Source organism: Chinchilla lanigera, unplaced genomic scaffold (assembly GCF_000276665.1).
Source record: "Chinchilla lanigera isolate Chin_1 unplaced genomic scaffold, ChiLan1.0 scaffold00059, whole genome shotgun sequence".
Classification (NCBI taxonomy): domain Eukaryota; kingdom Metazoa; phylum Chordata; class Mammalia; order Rodentia; family Chinchillidae; genus Chinchilla; species Chinchilla lanigera.
The window spans coordinates 4,021,433-4,039,863 of NW_004955460.1; the positions used below are offsets into that span (position 1 = coordinate 4,021,433).

General features: G+C 42.4%; 1 protein-coding gene across 1 annotated transcript in view; it reads right to left on the reverse strand.

Annotated features, from left to right (window-relative positions):
• Window positions 1-246: 246 nt before the first annotated feature.
• Window positions 247-18,431, reverse strand: part of Pou6f2 (POU class 6 homeobox 2) — a 475,860-nt gene continuing 457,675 nt past the window's right edge. The window contains exons 9-11 of the mRNA XM_005397733.2: window positions 14,549-14,717; window positions 4,694-4,862; window positions 247-1,129 (exon numbers count right to left, since the gene is read on the reverse strand). Coding sequence (XP_005397790.1) covers window positions 625-1,129; window positions 4,694-4,862; window positions 14,549-14,717 — 843 coding nt within the window. The 3' untranslated portion in view covers window positions 247-624. The remainder of the gene's footprint in view (window positions 1,130-4,693; window positions 4,863-14,548; window positions 14,718-18,431) is intronic.

The window sequence follows — 18,431 nt, forward strand, 5'->3', positions numbered from 1 at the left end:
ACGCAGAGAAGAAAGAGTAGACGAACGATTGCGTTTGCAATGCCATATTTCTGACTTTGGTTAATAGGTTTTTCATAGTGAATCAGCACTTAGAACCCGGCAGGATACACGGTCCCTCCTGCAGGTGGCAGGCTTGTATTCGCTTTGAACAGATACAAGTTTTTGTTGTTGGTTTTTTTGTTTGTTTCTTTGTTTTTTGTTTTTGGTTTAGTTTAGTTTTTTTTTTTTTTCTTTTTCCTTAAAATGTGTTCACATTTTCATAATATACAGAAAAAAGTATGTGGTTATTTGGTTTTCTTTTAAAAAAACTGGCTTTGGGGAGACAGGTGTGGGGAGGGAACTATCCTACCACGCGCACCTTCTGCGGGGTGTATTCCTTGTTTAAAAATTTCCCAAAAAATTTCTTGTATTTTTTTTTTTTCTTGTTGGAAAACCAACGGACATGTAGAAACCGTTCTGTCCATTTGGTGTTTTGCTTAGTCTTTTACATACAAGGGTGATGATCACTGGGGGTGTTTTTAAATTTAATTTTCTTTCCTTTTTCTTTCTTTCTGTTTGGGCGGAGTCCCCGAGGGTGGAATTTCGTTTCTGTGGATTTCACTTCTGATATGCATGGGCCTCTCTTTAGGAGTTTTCTTCCAGAGAGTCTGTTAAGGGCTCTAGCGGGACTGCGGTGGCTGGCTCGTGCTGTTTTAAGCGTTTGATTGTATTCTTCAGGGCTTGCCTCTTATTGCAGAACCAAACTCTAACTACTTCCCGGTCATAGTTCAGCTTCTCAGCAATTTCGGTCATTTCCTGCCCAGAGGGGTGTGTGTTCTTCTCAAAGTGGGCATTGAGGATCTCAAGGGCCTGGGGTGTGAAGGAGGTGCGCCGCTTGCGCTTTTTGGACGGTTCACTCCCAATAAACTCGGTGAGGTTCTGCATCCCGGCTCGATGGCGGGCCTCAGCCTCAGCCATCCACCGCTCAAGCACCGGCTTGATCTTCTGGGCACTTTTAGGGGTGATGTCCAGCTTTTCAAACCTGGCAGGATACAAAAGGCCAGGGTTCAGTTTGGCTGTGAGACTGCTAGCTATAGTGTTCTCTTGGGCTTCCTGTGGTAGGAAAAAGTGGCTTCTCAGGATGGTGTGTCTGGGGGGAGAATTGAGAAAGAACAGTCTTACACTGGGTCCTCTGCCAGGGTGGGCCTCCTGCCTGCCTGCCTCCTAGACTGCCTGGCAGGGCGAAGTCACTCCACAGGAGCAGCCAGCTGCATGGAGCCAGCCCAGCCCAAGCCAGTGCCCACCCTCCCCGCGTGCGCCATGCTGGCTCATGCAAAGCACATAGGGACACACACAGACCGGGCGGGGGGCAAGGAGAGGTGAGACAGAGGACACACACACTGTCACGATGGGGACACAGACAACTAGCAGCTCTTTTCCCTCGAAAATCTCAGGTCTACTTCTTTGTTTCAAGTGCACCAGCTCTGGTTCCCCAGTCCTCAGAATCCGTGAGTCAAAAATTAATCCTAATAGCTGGGTGTGGTGGTGCGCACCTGTCATCCCAGCACTCTGGGAAACTGAGGCAGGAGGGTCGCAAGTGGGAGCCCAGCCCGGGCAACTTAATAAGACATAAAAAAATACAAACAATAAGAAAGGACTGGGGATGTAGCTCAGTGGCAAGGTCTTGAATTCAGTCTCCAGTATTGCCAAAGAAACCCAACCCAAACCAACCAAACAACCCTAGGAATCGACTTCCAGAACAATACATGATTGTATTTTACATAGCTCTTCCTTAACTTCCTCCCCATCGTCTTAGTTATGAAAGTCTTACAGTTATTACAGTCACTTATGATGACTGTGAAAAGTTCCTGCTTATCTCTCTTTTGTGTCTCATTTTAACTTCTCTCTGTCTCTCTCTGTCTCTCTCTCTCTCTCTGGTAACAATTTTCACCATATGTACATTAATAACATGCTCTCTTTCCAGGTAAAACACAGCCCAGTTGCTGCTTTGCTGTTGTGGCTTAAACAGCTGGGCACATGGTAATTACTATGGAACACCCAGCCCTAGGGGAGAAGGCTGCCCTATGCTCCCAGTCGCCATCCAGCCGAATGGTTTGCTTCTCTACCAGGACATCAAGCTGTGTCTAATGTGCGAGATCTGCAAACTGTACTTGAATGATACCATTTTCTGTAAATGAGGTCTTCTATATATCAATTGTCATCAGCAATCCTTTGCTACATTGACTAAAAAATATGAAACACTCTGGACAAATTATATATAGTGCTTTAAGAGGTTATTCCGCTACAAAATTCATACTCTCAATGAAATACAAAAAAAAGCACCAGTTTCTTTTATTCATTTGTGTGCTTACTCTAAATCCAAATCCATAACCTTCCCGTATTGACAGGTTTGGATACACAGAATTCTCTTCTCTCCTTTAAAGTGCCCCATGCAAGTGGGGAAGGACTACCTGGCTGCAGAATGCATCTTATTATAATCGTTCTTATAATGTAACTGCATTAGTTACAATATGTTTTGTGAAGATTTTTGCAAAAGGACAGTAAAGGATATGCTCTTTTTAGGCACTACAATCTCATTTTTTGCAGTGTATTTTAGACCTCTTATGTTGTGGTAACTAGCACAAATAGTATCAAATCTTAATGTGATTACCATGGTATTTCCTTCTAGGGTAGAGCTCGAGGAGGTTCCTTTTTTTATTTCTGAATAAACCCAGCTTCCAGTACTGGTCAAGGGAAAGAAGAAGTATATTTGCTTTCAGTACAAGTGAACAAATTATTTAATAGCAAGCTGCACTAAATCTCTCTGTGGTTGTGACCATTAGCCACATGCTACATTTTGTCACAATATTATCACAACAGCCTCTCCATGGCACAAGCCATGGCACAAAGGGGCAGAGCTTGTGGTAGGGATGTCCAATGTATTGGTAGTACCTTTTATTTCTCTGGTTCTGATAAAAAGAGACTAAAGCTAGCACCTAGGAGTCCCTGCAACTAATCTCGGAGAAATGATGACCAAACGCATGTGTTCTGATGTACACCCTTCCCACCCTCTGAGTGCGCGGCAAGGGAGATCCAACTTGATCTCTTCCTAGACTTTTAGTTAGTTACCTATGTCATTTATTTTTGTTTGTGGCTCCTAAAATGACCTCCTTGAAACACTGGAAGCTGGAGAAAGGTTATGAAGTGCGAACATCTGACCTGTGGTATGATACAAAAAAATTCCCAAGCTGTCTGCTTTCTGTTGCGTTTTTAAGCTCCCCTCTGGGGGAAGGCTTTAGAAATCAACATATTTGATTGGGGTTGCCCAAGCAATGCTAGGTATAAGAGTCAAAACATTAGCTAGCACTTCAGTCAATAAGAGGAAATCACATTTTAGGGCTAAAAATAGGCCAAAGAGGAATTTAGCAACAGTAGCAAATTGGCAACAACTTAAATTCCTATGCCTGCCTTTATCACGAGCCTGTCAAGATGAAACAAAATTAATGTCTCCCAACAGGGAGCATCTTATTCATATCATTGATGCGGCTTGTTAGTGCCGATGCTTCCGTCCGTGTTGTTTGGAATAACATATACAAGCCTTGAAACAAATTTCTCAGCAGTGGTATCCTTGTATAGACTGAATAAAGGTTATTTTCTACAGGGAGGTATCTTATAAGAAAAAACAGTAGGGGAGGCCATAGAAGTGAGAGGATCCTATGGTGCTTTTTGTATTTAACAACAATCAATGGGTTTTATGGAAAATCATTGAGCAAAATGTGAGCTGCAAGCTACTACCCCATACCGATGTTATTTATAACCTTAGTCTTAAACTGCAGGAAAAGTACACTTCCGTCCTTTGGGGAATACATTAAAAGTATAAAGAGCAGATAAAAAGACAGCATTTCATGGATCACCAAGAACAAAATCCACTTAAATGAGTTTAGAGTTGGTTTCTTGGCTTTTCCTGATGGAGGAGGACTCACAAGGCATTGCCCAAGAGGAAAAAGCTCTTACCGAACTACCTCTGTGACCTCATGCATAAACATGGGATCAGTGCAACACACAGGCATGCACGCGGTCCGCTTCTGACGACTTAACCCAGATCAACTGCCACACAACCAAGGCTTGATTTGGTCACTTATTTATTTAATTTGGTGGTGGGGTGTGGATGGATGCCCCCAGGCCAGATTCCCATTACCCTTTTCTGAACCATTTAAAGCAGTTGCTTCTTTCTTTAACGTGCCCTTTGAAAGCCGTTTCTGGGAAGACATTTAAAAATTCCTTCAAGGTTTTTTTTTTTTTTCTAAATGCGTATTTTCTTGGAAAATCCTGATGGCCATCTCCATGGCTAGAAATAGTGGGAACGTTAACACATATGGAGATGGTCAGCTGTACAACATGTGCTCAGGACACAGAGGTGCCGACAAGATTTGGTGGTCCAGGAGAAAGGCTCCTGGCCCGGGGTAGTGTAGCTCCAGTGACACCGCCTTGGAAGTCCTTGGTGAGTTGACAGGAGTTACAGAGCCAGAACCCCTCCAATCTGCTCGAGCACCCTCATTCCCACCCAGATCACCCATGGCAGCACACACCCACCCCAAACTTGTTCCCACGCTCTACCCTCCAGCTCTGCCCACCCGAAGAAGAAAAGCTGAGCCGCGCAGGCAAACGAGGCCCAGGCCGGCAGGGGTGGGTGACAGCATGCGGCGCGGGTTACCTGCAGATGGCCGACTGGCTGTATGCGGGGCCCTCTGTGGCACTGAGAGCTTGTCCCACCTGAGTCTGGGTCAGGCCAAGGGACAGGCGCCGGATTTTAAAAGCTTTGGCAAATTCTCGGATCTCCTCCAGATTAACCCCATCCACCTCACCCGCTGCAGTTTGAGGATCTGTGGAGATGTTTTCAAAAACAGGATCAATGCATCAAAACGCAGCCGAGTCCCCTCCGCCTATTACGGCACATAAGGAAATGGTTCTCACTAAGAGCAGAAGGGTGGGCAAACCCACACCAAAGAACCTCCTGTTTGTCTCCCACCAAGCTCCTGTCTCAGTGCATTTCACCTGCACAATCATCCTTCGAGATGCTTCTGTGGCAGATGAGGCCACATCCCACTCTTGCTGCCACTTCTGAAAGGCAAGAGCATCCTTCTTAGTTTTTAGCAAATAACAGCCAGCAAGGGGAGACCTACCCAAATACATTCAAATAGTGTGCAAAAGCATACAGACTGGAAATGTCTTAGTTGGGCTCTTCCATGTTATAATTGCCCTTGAAAAAAACAGTAGTTTATGTTTCTCCTTCCCCTGATCACCACGCAGCCAGGCTAACAGATGAGAATGTTGCTTAATTTCTTATGTTCACATTAGCCCCTCCGAAGAGCATGCTTAGGAAACCGTGAGAATAATATTGTCTTTGCCTCTTCTCCCCATAGCAGTTTACTGACACGACCGCCTTTGTCCCCTGAAAGGGCACATAATAAAAAATGCCTACCACAGGAAGGCTCCTTTGGTGGCGGATAACGTGGTCAATTTAGGACTTATCAAGGGAAATGACACAACAGCTGGAGAATGAAACTTTTCCCCCCCTGGCTACTGATCCCTGGATAAATGAAAGCGAGCACCAAGCTGGAGACAGCATGGGTTGGGGCTAGTGGCAGATTTCAAAGTGCTGCTCAACCCTGCCTGTAGTGCAGCTACTCTCCCTGTGAGCTGTCTGTATTGTTCTTCACCTCATTCCTCGGACTTAGGTGAAAAGTTGTTCTCATCCTCTTTCTGCACAATAGCCCATCAATTTCAGTGAATTCCAGTTCTTGTCTGAGGACTGTGGTGAACTACGTTACCCTTTCAGTTCAGGATTATATACAATGCCGGTTGTTAGGAAAAAAATAGAAATTTGCATCCCATGTGATGATTTTTTTAAAGGGCCATTTATATAAGAGTGTTACTATCACAGGAGAGCTGGGGCTTCAAATATAGATTCAGTACTAGGAGGGATCCCTTTAGCCTATGGAAAGTAGATTCAGTAGTATCAGCACTGCACCTGTGTGTGTGCGTGTGTGTGTGTGTGTGTGTGTGTGTGTGTGTGTGTATTTGTGGTACTGCTGGGTGTTGAACCCAGGGACTTCAAGTTAAAGCTATATTTCCAGCCCTTTTTTATTTTGAGGTAGGGTCTCATTAATCAATTAGCTGCCCAAGGTGAGCTTGAATTTGTGATCCTCTTACCTCAGCTTCCCACAATGTACCACCGTGCCTGCCTCATACCTTTATCTTTACATTTAAAAAGAAGACCTGTCCAGGTGCAGTCTGGAGACTGAGGCAAGAGGATAGCTTAAACCCAGGAATTTAAGGCCAGCCTAGATAACATAGTGAGACTCCATCTCTTAAAAGAAGGCCTCTAGAATTTTCACATCATCAATCAGAATTTCATTATGGAAAGACTGAATAGTGGTAAGGCCCTTGCAGTCAGGCTGTTAAATATTTCTTTAATGTAAGTTTTGGCAGTTTTGAGTGGAGAGAAGAGGAAGAGATATATAACCTCTGAGTTCTAACCTCTGAGGAGGTCACAGTCTATTGGAGGCGGGGCTCCAATACTGATATATGAGAAACAATTACAGGAAAGTAGCAGGCAGAGGATAATCAAGAATTCATGGTGTGACATCCACTGCAGGTGTACAGAGAAGGAGAAGTGACAGGATGGAGTGGAGTCATTCAGGTCTTTCCAGGCCTGGGGGAGGGAAGCACCATGTAGCTGGCACAGATGTAGGCAGGAGCAGAGCCCTGGGAGCAGGGAAATAAGGGCTTCATACTAGGATCCAGGAAAGTTTTAGGTGGCAAACTGAGAGTCTACGTTCATGGGTTAGAGTGGGGTTCACCTCTAAAACTGGCTGTTAAGATGAATTAAAGTGGTGCCTATTCCACCAAAACTGCCCCCAGAAGTCTGGTAACATTTCGTGAATGACAGACTTGTGTGGGTCATCCTGCTTGGCAGGATCTTAAGCTCCATAGCCCTGTAGCATGGGGTGCCTTCTGGTGTTCACCTCCATGTACACCATAGCCCCAAATTCCTTCTCTTTGTTTCTTCCTTAGAAAACTCCCTAAAGTAGGCATTGTACATGAAAAGCTGGGAGAAAAATACAGTTTTCTGTACTTGCAAAATTTTTCAAATTACTTGGCAACATTGATTTCTAGTGAAAAGTCTAGATTTTTTGTGTTCTTTTGGCTTGCACTGATCCACATGTTAATGCTCTGATTGTTGGGACTGATTTTGGCTGCTTCCTGCGTACCTCCTGGTCTTCATCTGCACCCTCCCGAGATCTGCTACCTCCTCAGAAGGTGCTGTTACTGTGTTCGAACCAGACAGTCCCAGTGGTTGGTTTGGAGCAAGCAGGAAAATTTTAGATAAGACAGTGGATGAGGTTTCCCAAAGGGCTACAGTCATAAAAGACTTCATGTGCTATGTATCTGTGATACTTAAATTACCTGGGGGAAAGGAGGGTTAATAGGATAAAAACAGTTTTAAAAGCTTCCTTGCAAGGGAAGTGAGACCATAGTAAGTTAATAGTTGAAGAACTCTGATTTAGAAGAGAGGACAGTTGTGGAAGAAAAGAAGAGCTTAGCCTTTTCCGAGGGAGGGAAGAGGGGCCTGGTGCACTGCGCGGAAGATACTGAAGGCTTACAACTGGAACAACTGCAACTCAAGGGCTTCCTTTGCAATACATTGGCTTTTAGGGGTGTGGTTTTAACTTGGCAGATGTAAGTCACCTGGTGGTAACTCAGTTAAGTTAACCAGTACACAGTGGACTGGTAATTTGATTGGAAGGATTTCTGGGGGCTACTCCAAGCTCAGACTGAGCAGTGCTGTGCTGGGGAGGTTTGTGACTTGGGTAACAATTCTTTTTCAATACTCTACTCGTTATGGAACCTAGGGCCTTCACACTGAGCTACGCCTGCCCCTCTTTTATTTTGAAAGAGGGCCTTGTGTAAGTCACTAAATTGTCCAGACTGGGCTCAAATTGGCTATCCTTCTGCTTCAGCCTCCCAGAGTTCTGGGATTACAGGATGCGCCACCACACCCAGCTTGGATAGCAATTTTATGTGAATGTGTCCCACCACCTTTCTTCTCTTTCCCTCCTGTCTTTAACGTTCATGTCTCCTTACTAGTTCCTTGAACCTAGGGACTAAATCTGTATGTGTCACTGAACAGGTTGCTTGTTTGGTAGATTTCTGACAGTAACCAGAGTTGAAGAGAAAGCTGTGGACTCTTGGCATGGGCTCATGGAGGGGTGCAGTGTGGATGATCAAACGCACTCTGTGAAGTGCAGAGAACTGGGTACCTGGGCCATGAGCCGGTGTCTTCCACAAGGCCCCAGTGAATATTCATTACAGCAGGAGGCTGAATTCTTTTCTGTCTCCTGTGTTTCCCATCTTTGCCTTTTCTCCTGGTTCTGTGTAGAGAGGTGATTAAGATGGGTACTGTGGTGAAATCTACACAGAGTGATGGTTTACTGGACAGAGTCCCAGGAAAGGAACTCAGCCTTTTGCTGGAAAATTTATTGATTGCTGAAAGCAAGCTGCTTATAGCTTTGCATCAGCGTTTTTAATCCAAAAAACTCAGATGGTCAATTGTATTAAGTGGATTTCCCCATGGTTTCAAGACTACAAATTTCCTTAATCTGAAGAAGGAGTTCACCCTTGTTCAAGAACTAGTCTTATCTTGATTGTAACAGGTGGGACTAATCCTTGTACATGGATTCTTTAGATGTTGTCTAGAATTCTTTAGATGTTGTCTAGAAGATGACTGGAACTAACCAAAAGAATGATGCTGTTATTGTTATTATTTTAAATTTGTTCTTAAACTCTTGAGGTTGTTTGACTGTTGGATCGTTTCCCTTTTCTTAAAAGAGATATGCTTTTGTGCTTGAGGAGGGAACCAGGAGATAACTGGAAAATGGGGGTTTCCCTGGAATATTACTCTAGCTTCCATCCTAGCTTAGAGTTTGACATTCCGTCCCGGGATAAGCTAACATGGTTTCTGTCATCCATTCTCCTGGCCCTGGGGAGGTCGGTTAATTTTAAGGCGAATTCTGAGGTCACTTTGACTGGGACCACCAGGGGAACACTTGAATCACCCACAGGCAGATCCAGCACTTTTAATCATCTCTAGGTCTATCACAGTCTCCTTTTAGACCAAGGAGGAAGCAGCACCCTTTATAGATGTTTGCTCTGGATGAAGTCAGCCCAATATAGAAAAATGGTCCAAATATATTTTTAAAAATTTATTATAGAAAAAGGCACATTGCCACTAATCTATCTCAAAATTCTCCCCCTCACTTTGTCCACACTCATCTCATTGCTCCTGCCACTTTCTGAAGCAGTTCCGGAAGTCTTCCTTTGTGAGTGTCTTTTATGAAGCATGATCAAAATTATAGTGAATGCCCCTGCCAAGTGTTCTTCAGCAGAAAGTCAGCCTTGTGAAAACGTTATGGTGTGCCGACATCCACCTTATTCACCAGACCAGCACTGTACTGTGAGACTTCTGGCTCTTTCTCAAAGTCAAAATGACAATGACAGGGAAATATTTTGAATTGATTCAGGGCACAGAGACACCCACACAGCACAACTAAAGACACTTATGAATGAGGACTTCCAGAACTGCTTCAGAAAGTGGCAAGAACAATAGGACAAGTATGTTCAAAGAGAGGGGGAGTATTTTGAGGGGGATTAATGGCAATGTGTTTTTACTGTGATAAAAATTTTCAGTGTAAACATTCATCATATTTTTCTATCATACCTCATACTAAAAACAGTGGCAAAAATAATAGTAATGATGACCAGGGATTACCTTGAATTTAACCTTTGCTATAGGGGAATTAACTGGTTTGGAGATTGAGGACAACCTGGATGTGAAATGTGGCAGTGACTCAAAAGTGTAAGGTTGAACTTGCCCATATAAAGTAGGGCATGTGTGAACTAAAAAGTGAATAGAATTCTTTTTATGGGAGCTAAATGCAAATTGTGTGAAAACAAACCTGTTCTGTAGAATCTGGTGCACGGTTACTGGACCCATACTGAACTGAGAGTTCAGGATGCACCAGGACAGATGTGCTGTCGGTTGTTGTTTTCTTTTTAAAATTTTACCACTCCAGTGTTTACTTAGGTATTTGTAAAAGGGTTTCTTACTGTGGTGAACAATCACCAGGCATCAATATCATCCTTCTATGACCAGGTTGTACGAGTGTTAGAGGAGCAATATGCATCTTTAAAGAAGCTGCCAACAGTATAAATTAAATATCTCAGGTAGACATTAGTCTGCATTTTGGTGCTATTCTCATGGCAAATAATGGGAATGCTTAGCAAATATTTCTGAGAAATAAGAAACCATTCAGGACTGAGCAATGCAATTTGGGAGAACTCTCCTCTTGCAATATGGTAACTTTATTGTGCTGTGCAAAATGGTTTGAATTATGAATCAGGAGTCTTTACAAGGCTATAAGCTAGCTCCATCTTTATGCTGTAGTTTTGGTTGTCTAGGACTGTGAGTCCTTTGCTATCTAAGGATCAAGCTTACAAGTCAAGAGTTTTAAGAAAAAGTGTACTAAAAAAATAATAAAAAGCCAGAAGATAATCAAAACCCTCAATCTGCCTATTTTAAAAACAATACACTGTAAATCTTAAACCAAATTGGAGCAGTTATCATTTATTTGATTTTTTTTTCTCCTAGACTTCTGAAAACTCAGTGTATAGAAACGATATTTATCTCTGATGACTCTGGAGACAGAGCAAGGCTTAACACAGGGCAAGGTATGTAAGTGTTATAATTGTCTAGCAAGAATAGTTATTTGAGTTGGGCATGGCACATGTCTTCTGTCCCTCTGAGAGGTTGAGGCAGAGGATCACAAGTTCAAGTCCAGGCCAGGCGATTTGGTGACTTAGCAAGAGGCTTCTCAAAATAAAGAAATAAAAAAAAGTCTGGGTTTGTAGCTCAGTGCAAAGGACCTGTGTTAAAAATTGCTTATATAGTCATTCTGAGCCCAAATGTGATATTGTTTGGATACTTCATATCCAAAGTTCATAGTGAGGTATGAACTTGGCATTCCTTTGCCTAGAGTGAGCAAAATACTTGGATATTTGTTGTCATGACAGGTTGGCCAACACTACCATAAGTCTTTGATAATGGCACAGAGGACTCATTAACTATGGTTTTGATCCGAGTTCTATGATACTGTGATATAATAAGAAATATAAGTGTGACAGATCTATAATCCTACCATATTTGGGAGGCTGAGGTAGGTAAATTGCAAGTGTAGGCCTAGCCTAGGCAACTTAGGGACTTAATGAGATCTTGTCTTTAAATAAAAAGTAAAAAAAGTCTAGGCCACAGCTCAGTGTGAAGGCCCTGGATTCAATCTCTAGTGAGGCAGAGAGAAAGAGAGAAAGAGAGAAAGAGAGAGGGAGAGAGAGAGAGAGAGAGAGAGAGAGAGAGAAAGAAAAATATTTTTGGTCTTGGTTCTTGTCTTCTGGCACACAGCTTCTAAAGCTCTTACCATTTCCTAAGTAACAGGAGAGCTACGACAACCTTTTGTTCTAATATTTGGTCTCTGACTGGTTTATGACACAGAGCTCCTAAATGCCTCGGATTTCTTGGGAGCTAGGAAGATCAGTTGTTCTACTGAGGCGAGCCTTGATAGGTTCTGCACAGCCCCAAGATGGGGGTTAGCGTCAGAATGACCAAGGCATGATAAAAACCATGGTGGGGAGGTGAGGTGCTCCATGGTGGGGAGGTGAGAATGCGTTAATAATCAGTCACGGCTATGTGATGAAACCCTCCTGAACAGTCCCTGAACACAGGGTTCAGAGAGCTTCTGGGTGGTAAATGCACCCGACTCCTCCATGAGGTCGGAAACCCCTGCACTCAGGACCATTCCAGACCCTGCACACTATGCCTCTTCATCCAGCTTGTCATTTCTATCCTTGACCCTTTATAATAAACATGTTTCTCTGAGTTTTGTGAGCAAATTAGAGCCAATTACTGATGCAGAGAGACATTGTCCATAAAGAGGTGCATCATATACTCATTGTATACTTGAGTGTGGAGACAGAAAGGAAATACCTAAGCAACAGGCTTGAGTGCTATAGCAATGGTCAGTCCAGTGAAGGGCTGGTGCTCAGCCTGACTCCCATTGATGCCCCTGGATCTGCTCTTTCAGAGAAGACCATAGAGGTGGTGTGAGATTACCCTGCAGGCTCTGCATGTGAGCTTGGACTTCCCTATTTCAAGTGTGTGTGGTGTAGCTGGTCTCTCTCCAGGTCTTTACATTTCAGATCATTTCTCAGATACATAGAACTGAGATGTCACAATGGCTGCTATGCAAGTGAAATTCCATCCAGCCCTCAAGTACTGATTCTGGAATAAGGCAAAACCTTCTTTGTCCAGCTTGTGACAGAAGCCCAGAGACAGCCCACTTCTACTTATCTGTCGGTCCATGGTCTGTCCATCCATGTGACCATCTCTCTATCCATCGAACATGTATTGAGTACTCATCTTGTGTAAAATAATGTATTAATGGAGTGATTTATACTTTTGTTTCATATTTAACTTATTATGTTTGTACAAGGTACTTGACTTTGGTATCTTTCATTTCAGAACCAAGGTTTAACAGCCTACCCTAGGTTTATGATACTGTTGCTATTGAGAAGTGTTATATTTTGCAGAAGTACAACAAGAAGATTATTGAATTGGACCAAAGTTTCAATCTTTCCCCACAGCGACTCTATAAAGAGTTTCTTTATTTGGTAAAATGTGAATTTTAGTCAAGTAAGACTAGGGTATCTAGCCTATATATGTAGGGGTTGCATATCTGGGCAATCTAAAATACAGGGCCAATGGAAAAATGCCACATGAACCCTGAAACTCTGTTTAATATTGACCCGTCTTTAAGATCAAGAGTATCGAGGCTAGTCCAAAGAAAGACCAGGGCATTTCAACATCTTTCCATAGTGCCTCCTTCCATTCTTGCCCTCACACACAATCATCTTTCTCTTCTGAGTTATCTACATGACAGACCATATTGTGTGTGTAATATTTGAGGGAGTTACTTCGCATCACCAGATTTGCTGCATGCTGTGTGAAGCTGCTGATTGTTTCTGTTATAACAGGGCATTCTTCATTCTGCACTGCAGCAGATACTCACATGTGTCCTCATTTAAGCGCATTAGCTGATGCAAAGCTTTAGCCTTTCAATCCTACAACTATTGGACTCTTGGTTTCTGGTGAACTGTAATCAGTGGACATGATATTTGACTTTGTAGATAAGTAAAAATTCTACTTAAAGATGCTTGAGTGACAGTTAATCTCGTCCTTGTCCCATTAATCTTTACATGGTTCTATCTTCATGTGATATATCTACTGTCTTCACCTAGGGTCAAAAACCACTTCTACAAGTTATGTATAAGGTGTGATCGACAAACACGATGAGTGGTTAAATGTTTGTCACAGTAAAAAAAAAAAAATGCCATTAATTCCCTACCAAATACTCCTTCTCACTTTGAGCACACTTATTCCATGGTTTTTGCTACTTTCTAAAGCAGTTCTGCATGTCCTCTTTCCTGAGTGTTTTTAATTGCACTGTTGTAGCTGTCTCAATATTTTACATCGATTCAAAATATTTACCTTTCACGGTCATTTGACTTTGGGAAGAATGAGAAGTTTCATGGCGATAGAGCCAGTGAATAAGGTAGATGAGAATACATCAGCACGTTTTCATGAGCCTGCCTTTTTGTTGGATAGTGCTCACCATAGTTTTGATCACACTTAGTAAAGTCACTCACAGAAGGGGATTTCCAGAACTGCTTCAGAAAGTGGTAAGAATGATGGGATCAGTGTGTTTGAAACAAGGGAGAGTATTTCAGAGGGGATTCATGGCAGTGTGTCTTTTCCTATAATACATTTCTTTTAAACTATACATTTCTGTACATTTTGATCACATCTCATATATCAATAGACACAGCCTACTCATGGAGGCCGACTCGCACGCTCTTTCTTTAGGAATGCTTGCTCAGATATTTCCCATCTGCCTGCAGCCCAGGTGAATTCCATAGGCCTTGGAGGCAGCTCACTGTGCACACACACATCCTCCCACAGGCACTGTCTCTTTTATTTCCTCTGACACTTACAAACAGAGCAGCAGGGACTTCAAACATACAGAGAAGCAGCTTGACCCACTGGCTCCATGCCTGTTGATTCTTTCAGTACTGAACTCTGTGGCTAATGGCCCTGCAAGCTGATCAGTTCCCTCCTCTAAAGTGGCAAGACTGACTCAGCACATCAGAGCCACTGAGGATGGAGCCCGGCCCTGGCAGGTACCAACTCAGGGTGGGCTTTGGAACCACCTGTCCCTGATAGGGACTTGGCCTCTGTGTCAGCTTAGCAGCACTAGCAAATGCTCAGAGAGAGAGGGAAAGGGAAAGGGAAAGGGAGAGGTATAGGGAAAAGGAGAGGAAGAGGGAGAGGGAGAGGGAAAGAGAGAAAGAGAGAAAAGACAGTCACTATGATTTAAACGGAGCCAGAAAGGATACTTACTGCTGACTAACTGGCCCACGCTCAAAGCTGAAGAAGAGGAGGATGAGGAGGAAGAGGAGGAAGGCTGTCGGACGGGACTTTGAGACATGGATGCTTGGCTGTGAGCCAGGTGCAGAAGGGTCCCTTGGGAGGCTCCTTGACCCACTGACGTCTGGGAGGGTTGGTGGAGCTACATGGAGGGGATGTAAAAAAGATACGCGAATGAGAAATTAGGGGAAAATGCCAGGGATTGAAAGTTTCATCTGAGCTTGAATCATTTTATTTCCAAGAATCTATAGTAGACTTCCGAGGAAGAACACAGGATCTAAACCACAGGTAGGGATTTCTTTTATATATATAATATATTGCTGCTTGCTTGACAGGCATTTTAGTAATAATTATAAATATATTACTGATTCCCTATTTGGCTTGCTACAGCATCCAATTTTCTGCATTTCTCAGCCATGGCTTGTGGTGGACTCTCTTTCCTTGTTTGTACAATTACAGCATAGTTGACAAGTGTCTCAAGTATGTACGGATAAAATATAATACAATCAACTTAGAATGCAAGATTCAAATATGTGGCCATGGCCCCCCATTTTTATCTTACAGAACTAGGATCTTGGGGGAAATTCCATCTCATGCTGAGTGTACATGGGAACTTTCTGTTCTCCCAGACCTAAGAGTCTGGGTGCCTTCCTGTGGAACTGATAAAATGTTCTCTGATGTTCTACAGAAAATTAAGAGAATTGATGGAGTTGGGACAAAAATACCCCGGGGTTTCAGCAGTTCTCAGTTGTGATTTTTTTTTTTGCTCTATGCTACCACTGTCTTCAGGATGCTCATGTCCCCTCTCTTGAATTCTCACAGCAGCCTGTGTTGAGGGTTCAATTTCAAACCCTCACTTATAAACAAGGAAGCTAAGGCACAGAGGTTGAATGGCTTTTTAGGTTCCTTCAGCTGATTTCTGTATGTAGAAAGTCTGACCTTGGCATCCAAGCTAATAGTCACAATGCAGCAAGGAAGAATTCATTTAATTTAGAAATTCTGTGTGCATTGAGGAAGATGGTCTGTGTGTGGTGGTGGTGGGGCTACTGGGTATTGAACCCAGGACCATGGCACTGAGCTATAGTCCCAGCCTTTTATTTATTTTTCTTTTGACACAACATCTTGCCAAGTCATTAAGTTGCGCAGGCCAGGCTTGAACTGGCTACCCTCCTGTCTTGGCCTCCCAAAGTGTTGGGATTACAGATGTGTGTCACTGTGTCCAGCTAAGAAGGCTCTCTGGGTGTCTGCTTATTCATTATTCCTTTATAAATTAGCAAAGGAGTGTTGCTCTGAGAGGTGAGAGGAACAGAGCTGAAGACAGGAAGGAAAGAAAGGGAGAAGATAGCAGGTTCCAGGTCCACTTGGAGGCCTGCAAGGGATCCCTCTCCATTCTGTGCTGTCCTCCTAGAAAGATGGTGGCTCAGCGCTTGGCGCAGGTTGATGATTAGCCTCAATTGTCAAGTGGACCAGCAGGTTTGGGTTTACAGAGAACTTTTCTATCCATTGTCACACTCACAGAAGTGTAGCAAGGTTATCATACTGGAGGGTCAGCCTGGCAGCAGAATCAGGTCTGGCCCTGAACTTTGGTGCATAAAGCAGGAACCAATCTTTGACCATGTTCTTAGTACCTACGAGCCAGCCTAGGACATCTCCACTTTGCATTTATCACTGCCTTCCATTGTGTGTTCATTTCTTTCATTCACTTTATTGAGATACAATTTATAGATAATGAAATACACCCACCCATTTCAAACACAGTTTGTTCAGTTTTGTCAGATGAGAATACCTGTGGAATCATCACCACAATCAATATAGAGAACTTTCTTATCCTTCCACAAAATTCTCTTTCCCATTTGCAATCAATTTCCCCTTCAGTCTCTGTCCAACAAGTGATGTGCTTTCTCCCACTGTGTTTTCACTTGGTATGGTTGCAGACACTGAATCATACAGTATGCACCTTTGCACGGCTGGTTTCTTTTACTTTTTACTTGGCAAACTATTTTTGAGATTCATTCATTTTGTTACATGCATCAGTAGTTCATTCTTTTTTATTGCTGAATAGTATATATCTCCACTGATGGCATTTGAGTTGTTTCCAGTTTGTGGCCATTATGGGGATATGATTAATTAAACTGTTATAAACATTTACATACAAGTGTATATTTATTTTTGGCTTTGATTCATTTATGAAAATAGGAGTGGAATTACTGGACCATACTGTAAATGCACATTAAACTTCCTAAGAAACTTCAAAACTGTTTTTTGAGGTGGTTCTACCATTTTATATTCCCTCCAGCAGTGGGTGAGCATTCCCTTTGCTCTACATCATCATCAACACTTTGGATTATCAGTCTTTTTAGTTCTCTAAAGGGGTTTCAATGTTAAGGAAACATTTTACCCTTAAATGATCGTTAGTAAGGTAGTACATTGGAAATATGCTTATAGAGCTATTTCCCTTCTGTTCCCAAATTGGTAATGATTACTAGTAACATTCTCCAATTCATATGCTATTCCTATGCAGTAGATACACCTGTTATGCTTCTGGTAGGTAAGTGATTGGCCTGAAGTCACATGGCTGCTGAATATTGGTATCAGGGATCCCACTTCCCCATTCAGGGATCTTCCTAGGATGCCATACTGTCCCTCCTAAGGAGTGAGTGGCTTACAGTTACATTTCAAGGGCACATCCTATTGGGACTCAGCTATTCTAAATGGAGGCTAGGTATGAACCAAAGATACTCACAGTCAACACAGGAACCCAAATTAATATGCACCAAACATCTGCCTAAGGTAATTAGCCAATTTCATGAGCACATAATCAACAATTGAATCCAATAAATTTTATTCCTTAGGGACATATATTAATGATTAAATCTATTTTTAATTTACTCAATAAAATATGATGGATATTTGCATGTCAATCTACCCCCTCACCTATTGAGTTGTCCTTCTAAAGATCATTACTTGCAAAAGCTGTTTACAGTTTTGAATTACTGAATCATAGGTAGTCTTCAGTTTTACCATCCCATCAATATTTATTGGCTGTGGGTGGAGTAAAGTACTGTCAAGGAACTGGGTAAGATAATAATCAATTTAAATATTTCTTCCTCAGACACAATTCAGTAAAAAAAATTACTAGGCTACAATCTCACTTAGGGGTCACTAAAGCAAGCTAGGACTTACGTGTGGAACTATGAGAAGAAATTGAGAGGAAAACAATGTTTTAGGAAAATGAGAGTAGAATCTAACATTTCTAAGACTCTAAGAAATATTTTTTTCTTCCGAAGTAAATAATTATTTTTTAGGGGATCGGGCCCCTGATTTCTCTGCAGAGTTCAACTAGCAAAACTCTGAACATTCTTAAAGGGTCATACTTGCCAAAAATCAAGAGGATTACATAAGGAGGAACGTTGTAATGGAGCCTGTATATTTCATTCCAGTTGCCAGTGTAGACAGGTGTGTTACTTCTAAAAGCACCTGTGAGCCAGATGAAATAGCCCATTGTACCTATTAGACCAGCCCAGAGATTGAGCTCTCCCTCATTCCTTCTTTCTTCACACCTCCATCTTCCATCTCCCAACTGCAATTCTTCCAGGTAAACCATGGAAAAGAGCACCCTGTCTTTGAAATTCTTGGTGTAATGATTTTGATGTATTTATTTAAAAACTTTTATGCTTAGGAGAAAAGATGGGGTAATAGGATTGAAACTGACTAAGATATGTTAACATGTACCAACTTTCCCAAAACAAACTCCACCATTATGCAATAGTAATATGCACTAATAAATTATAGTCACATTCTTTTTGCCAGATTTGTAGGTTAAAAATGACATCTTATACTACACTAATTTGATTTT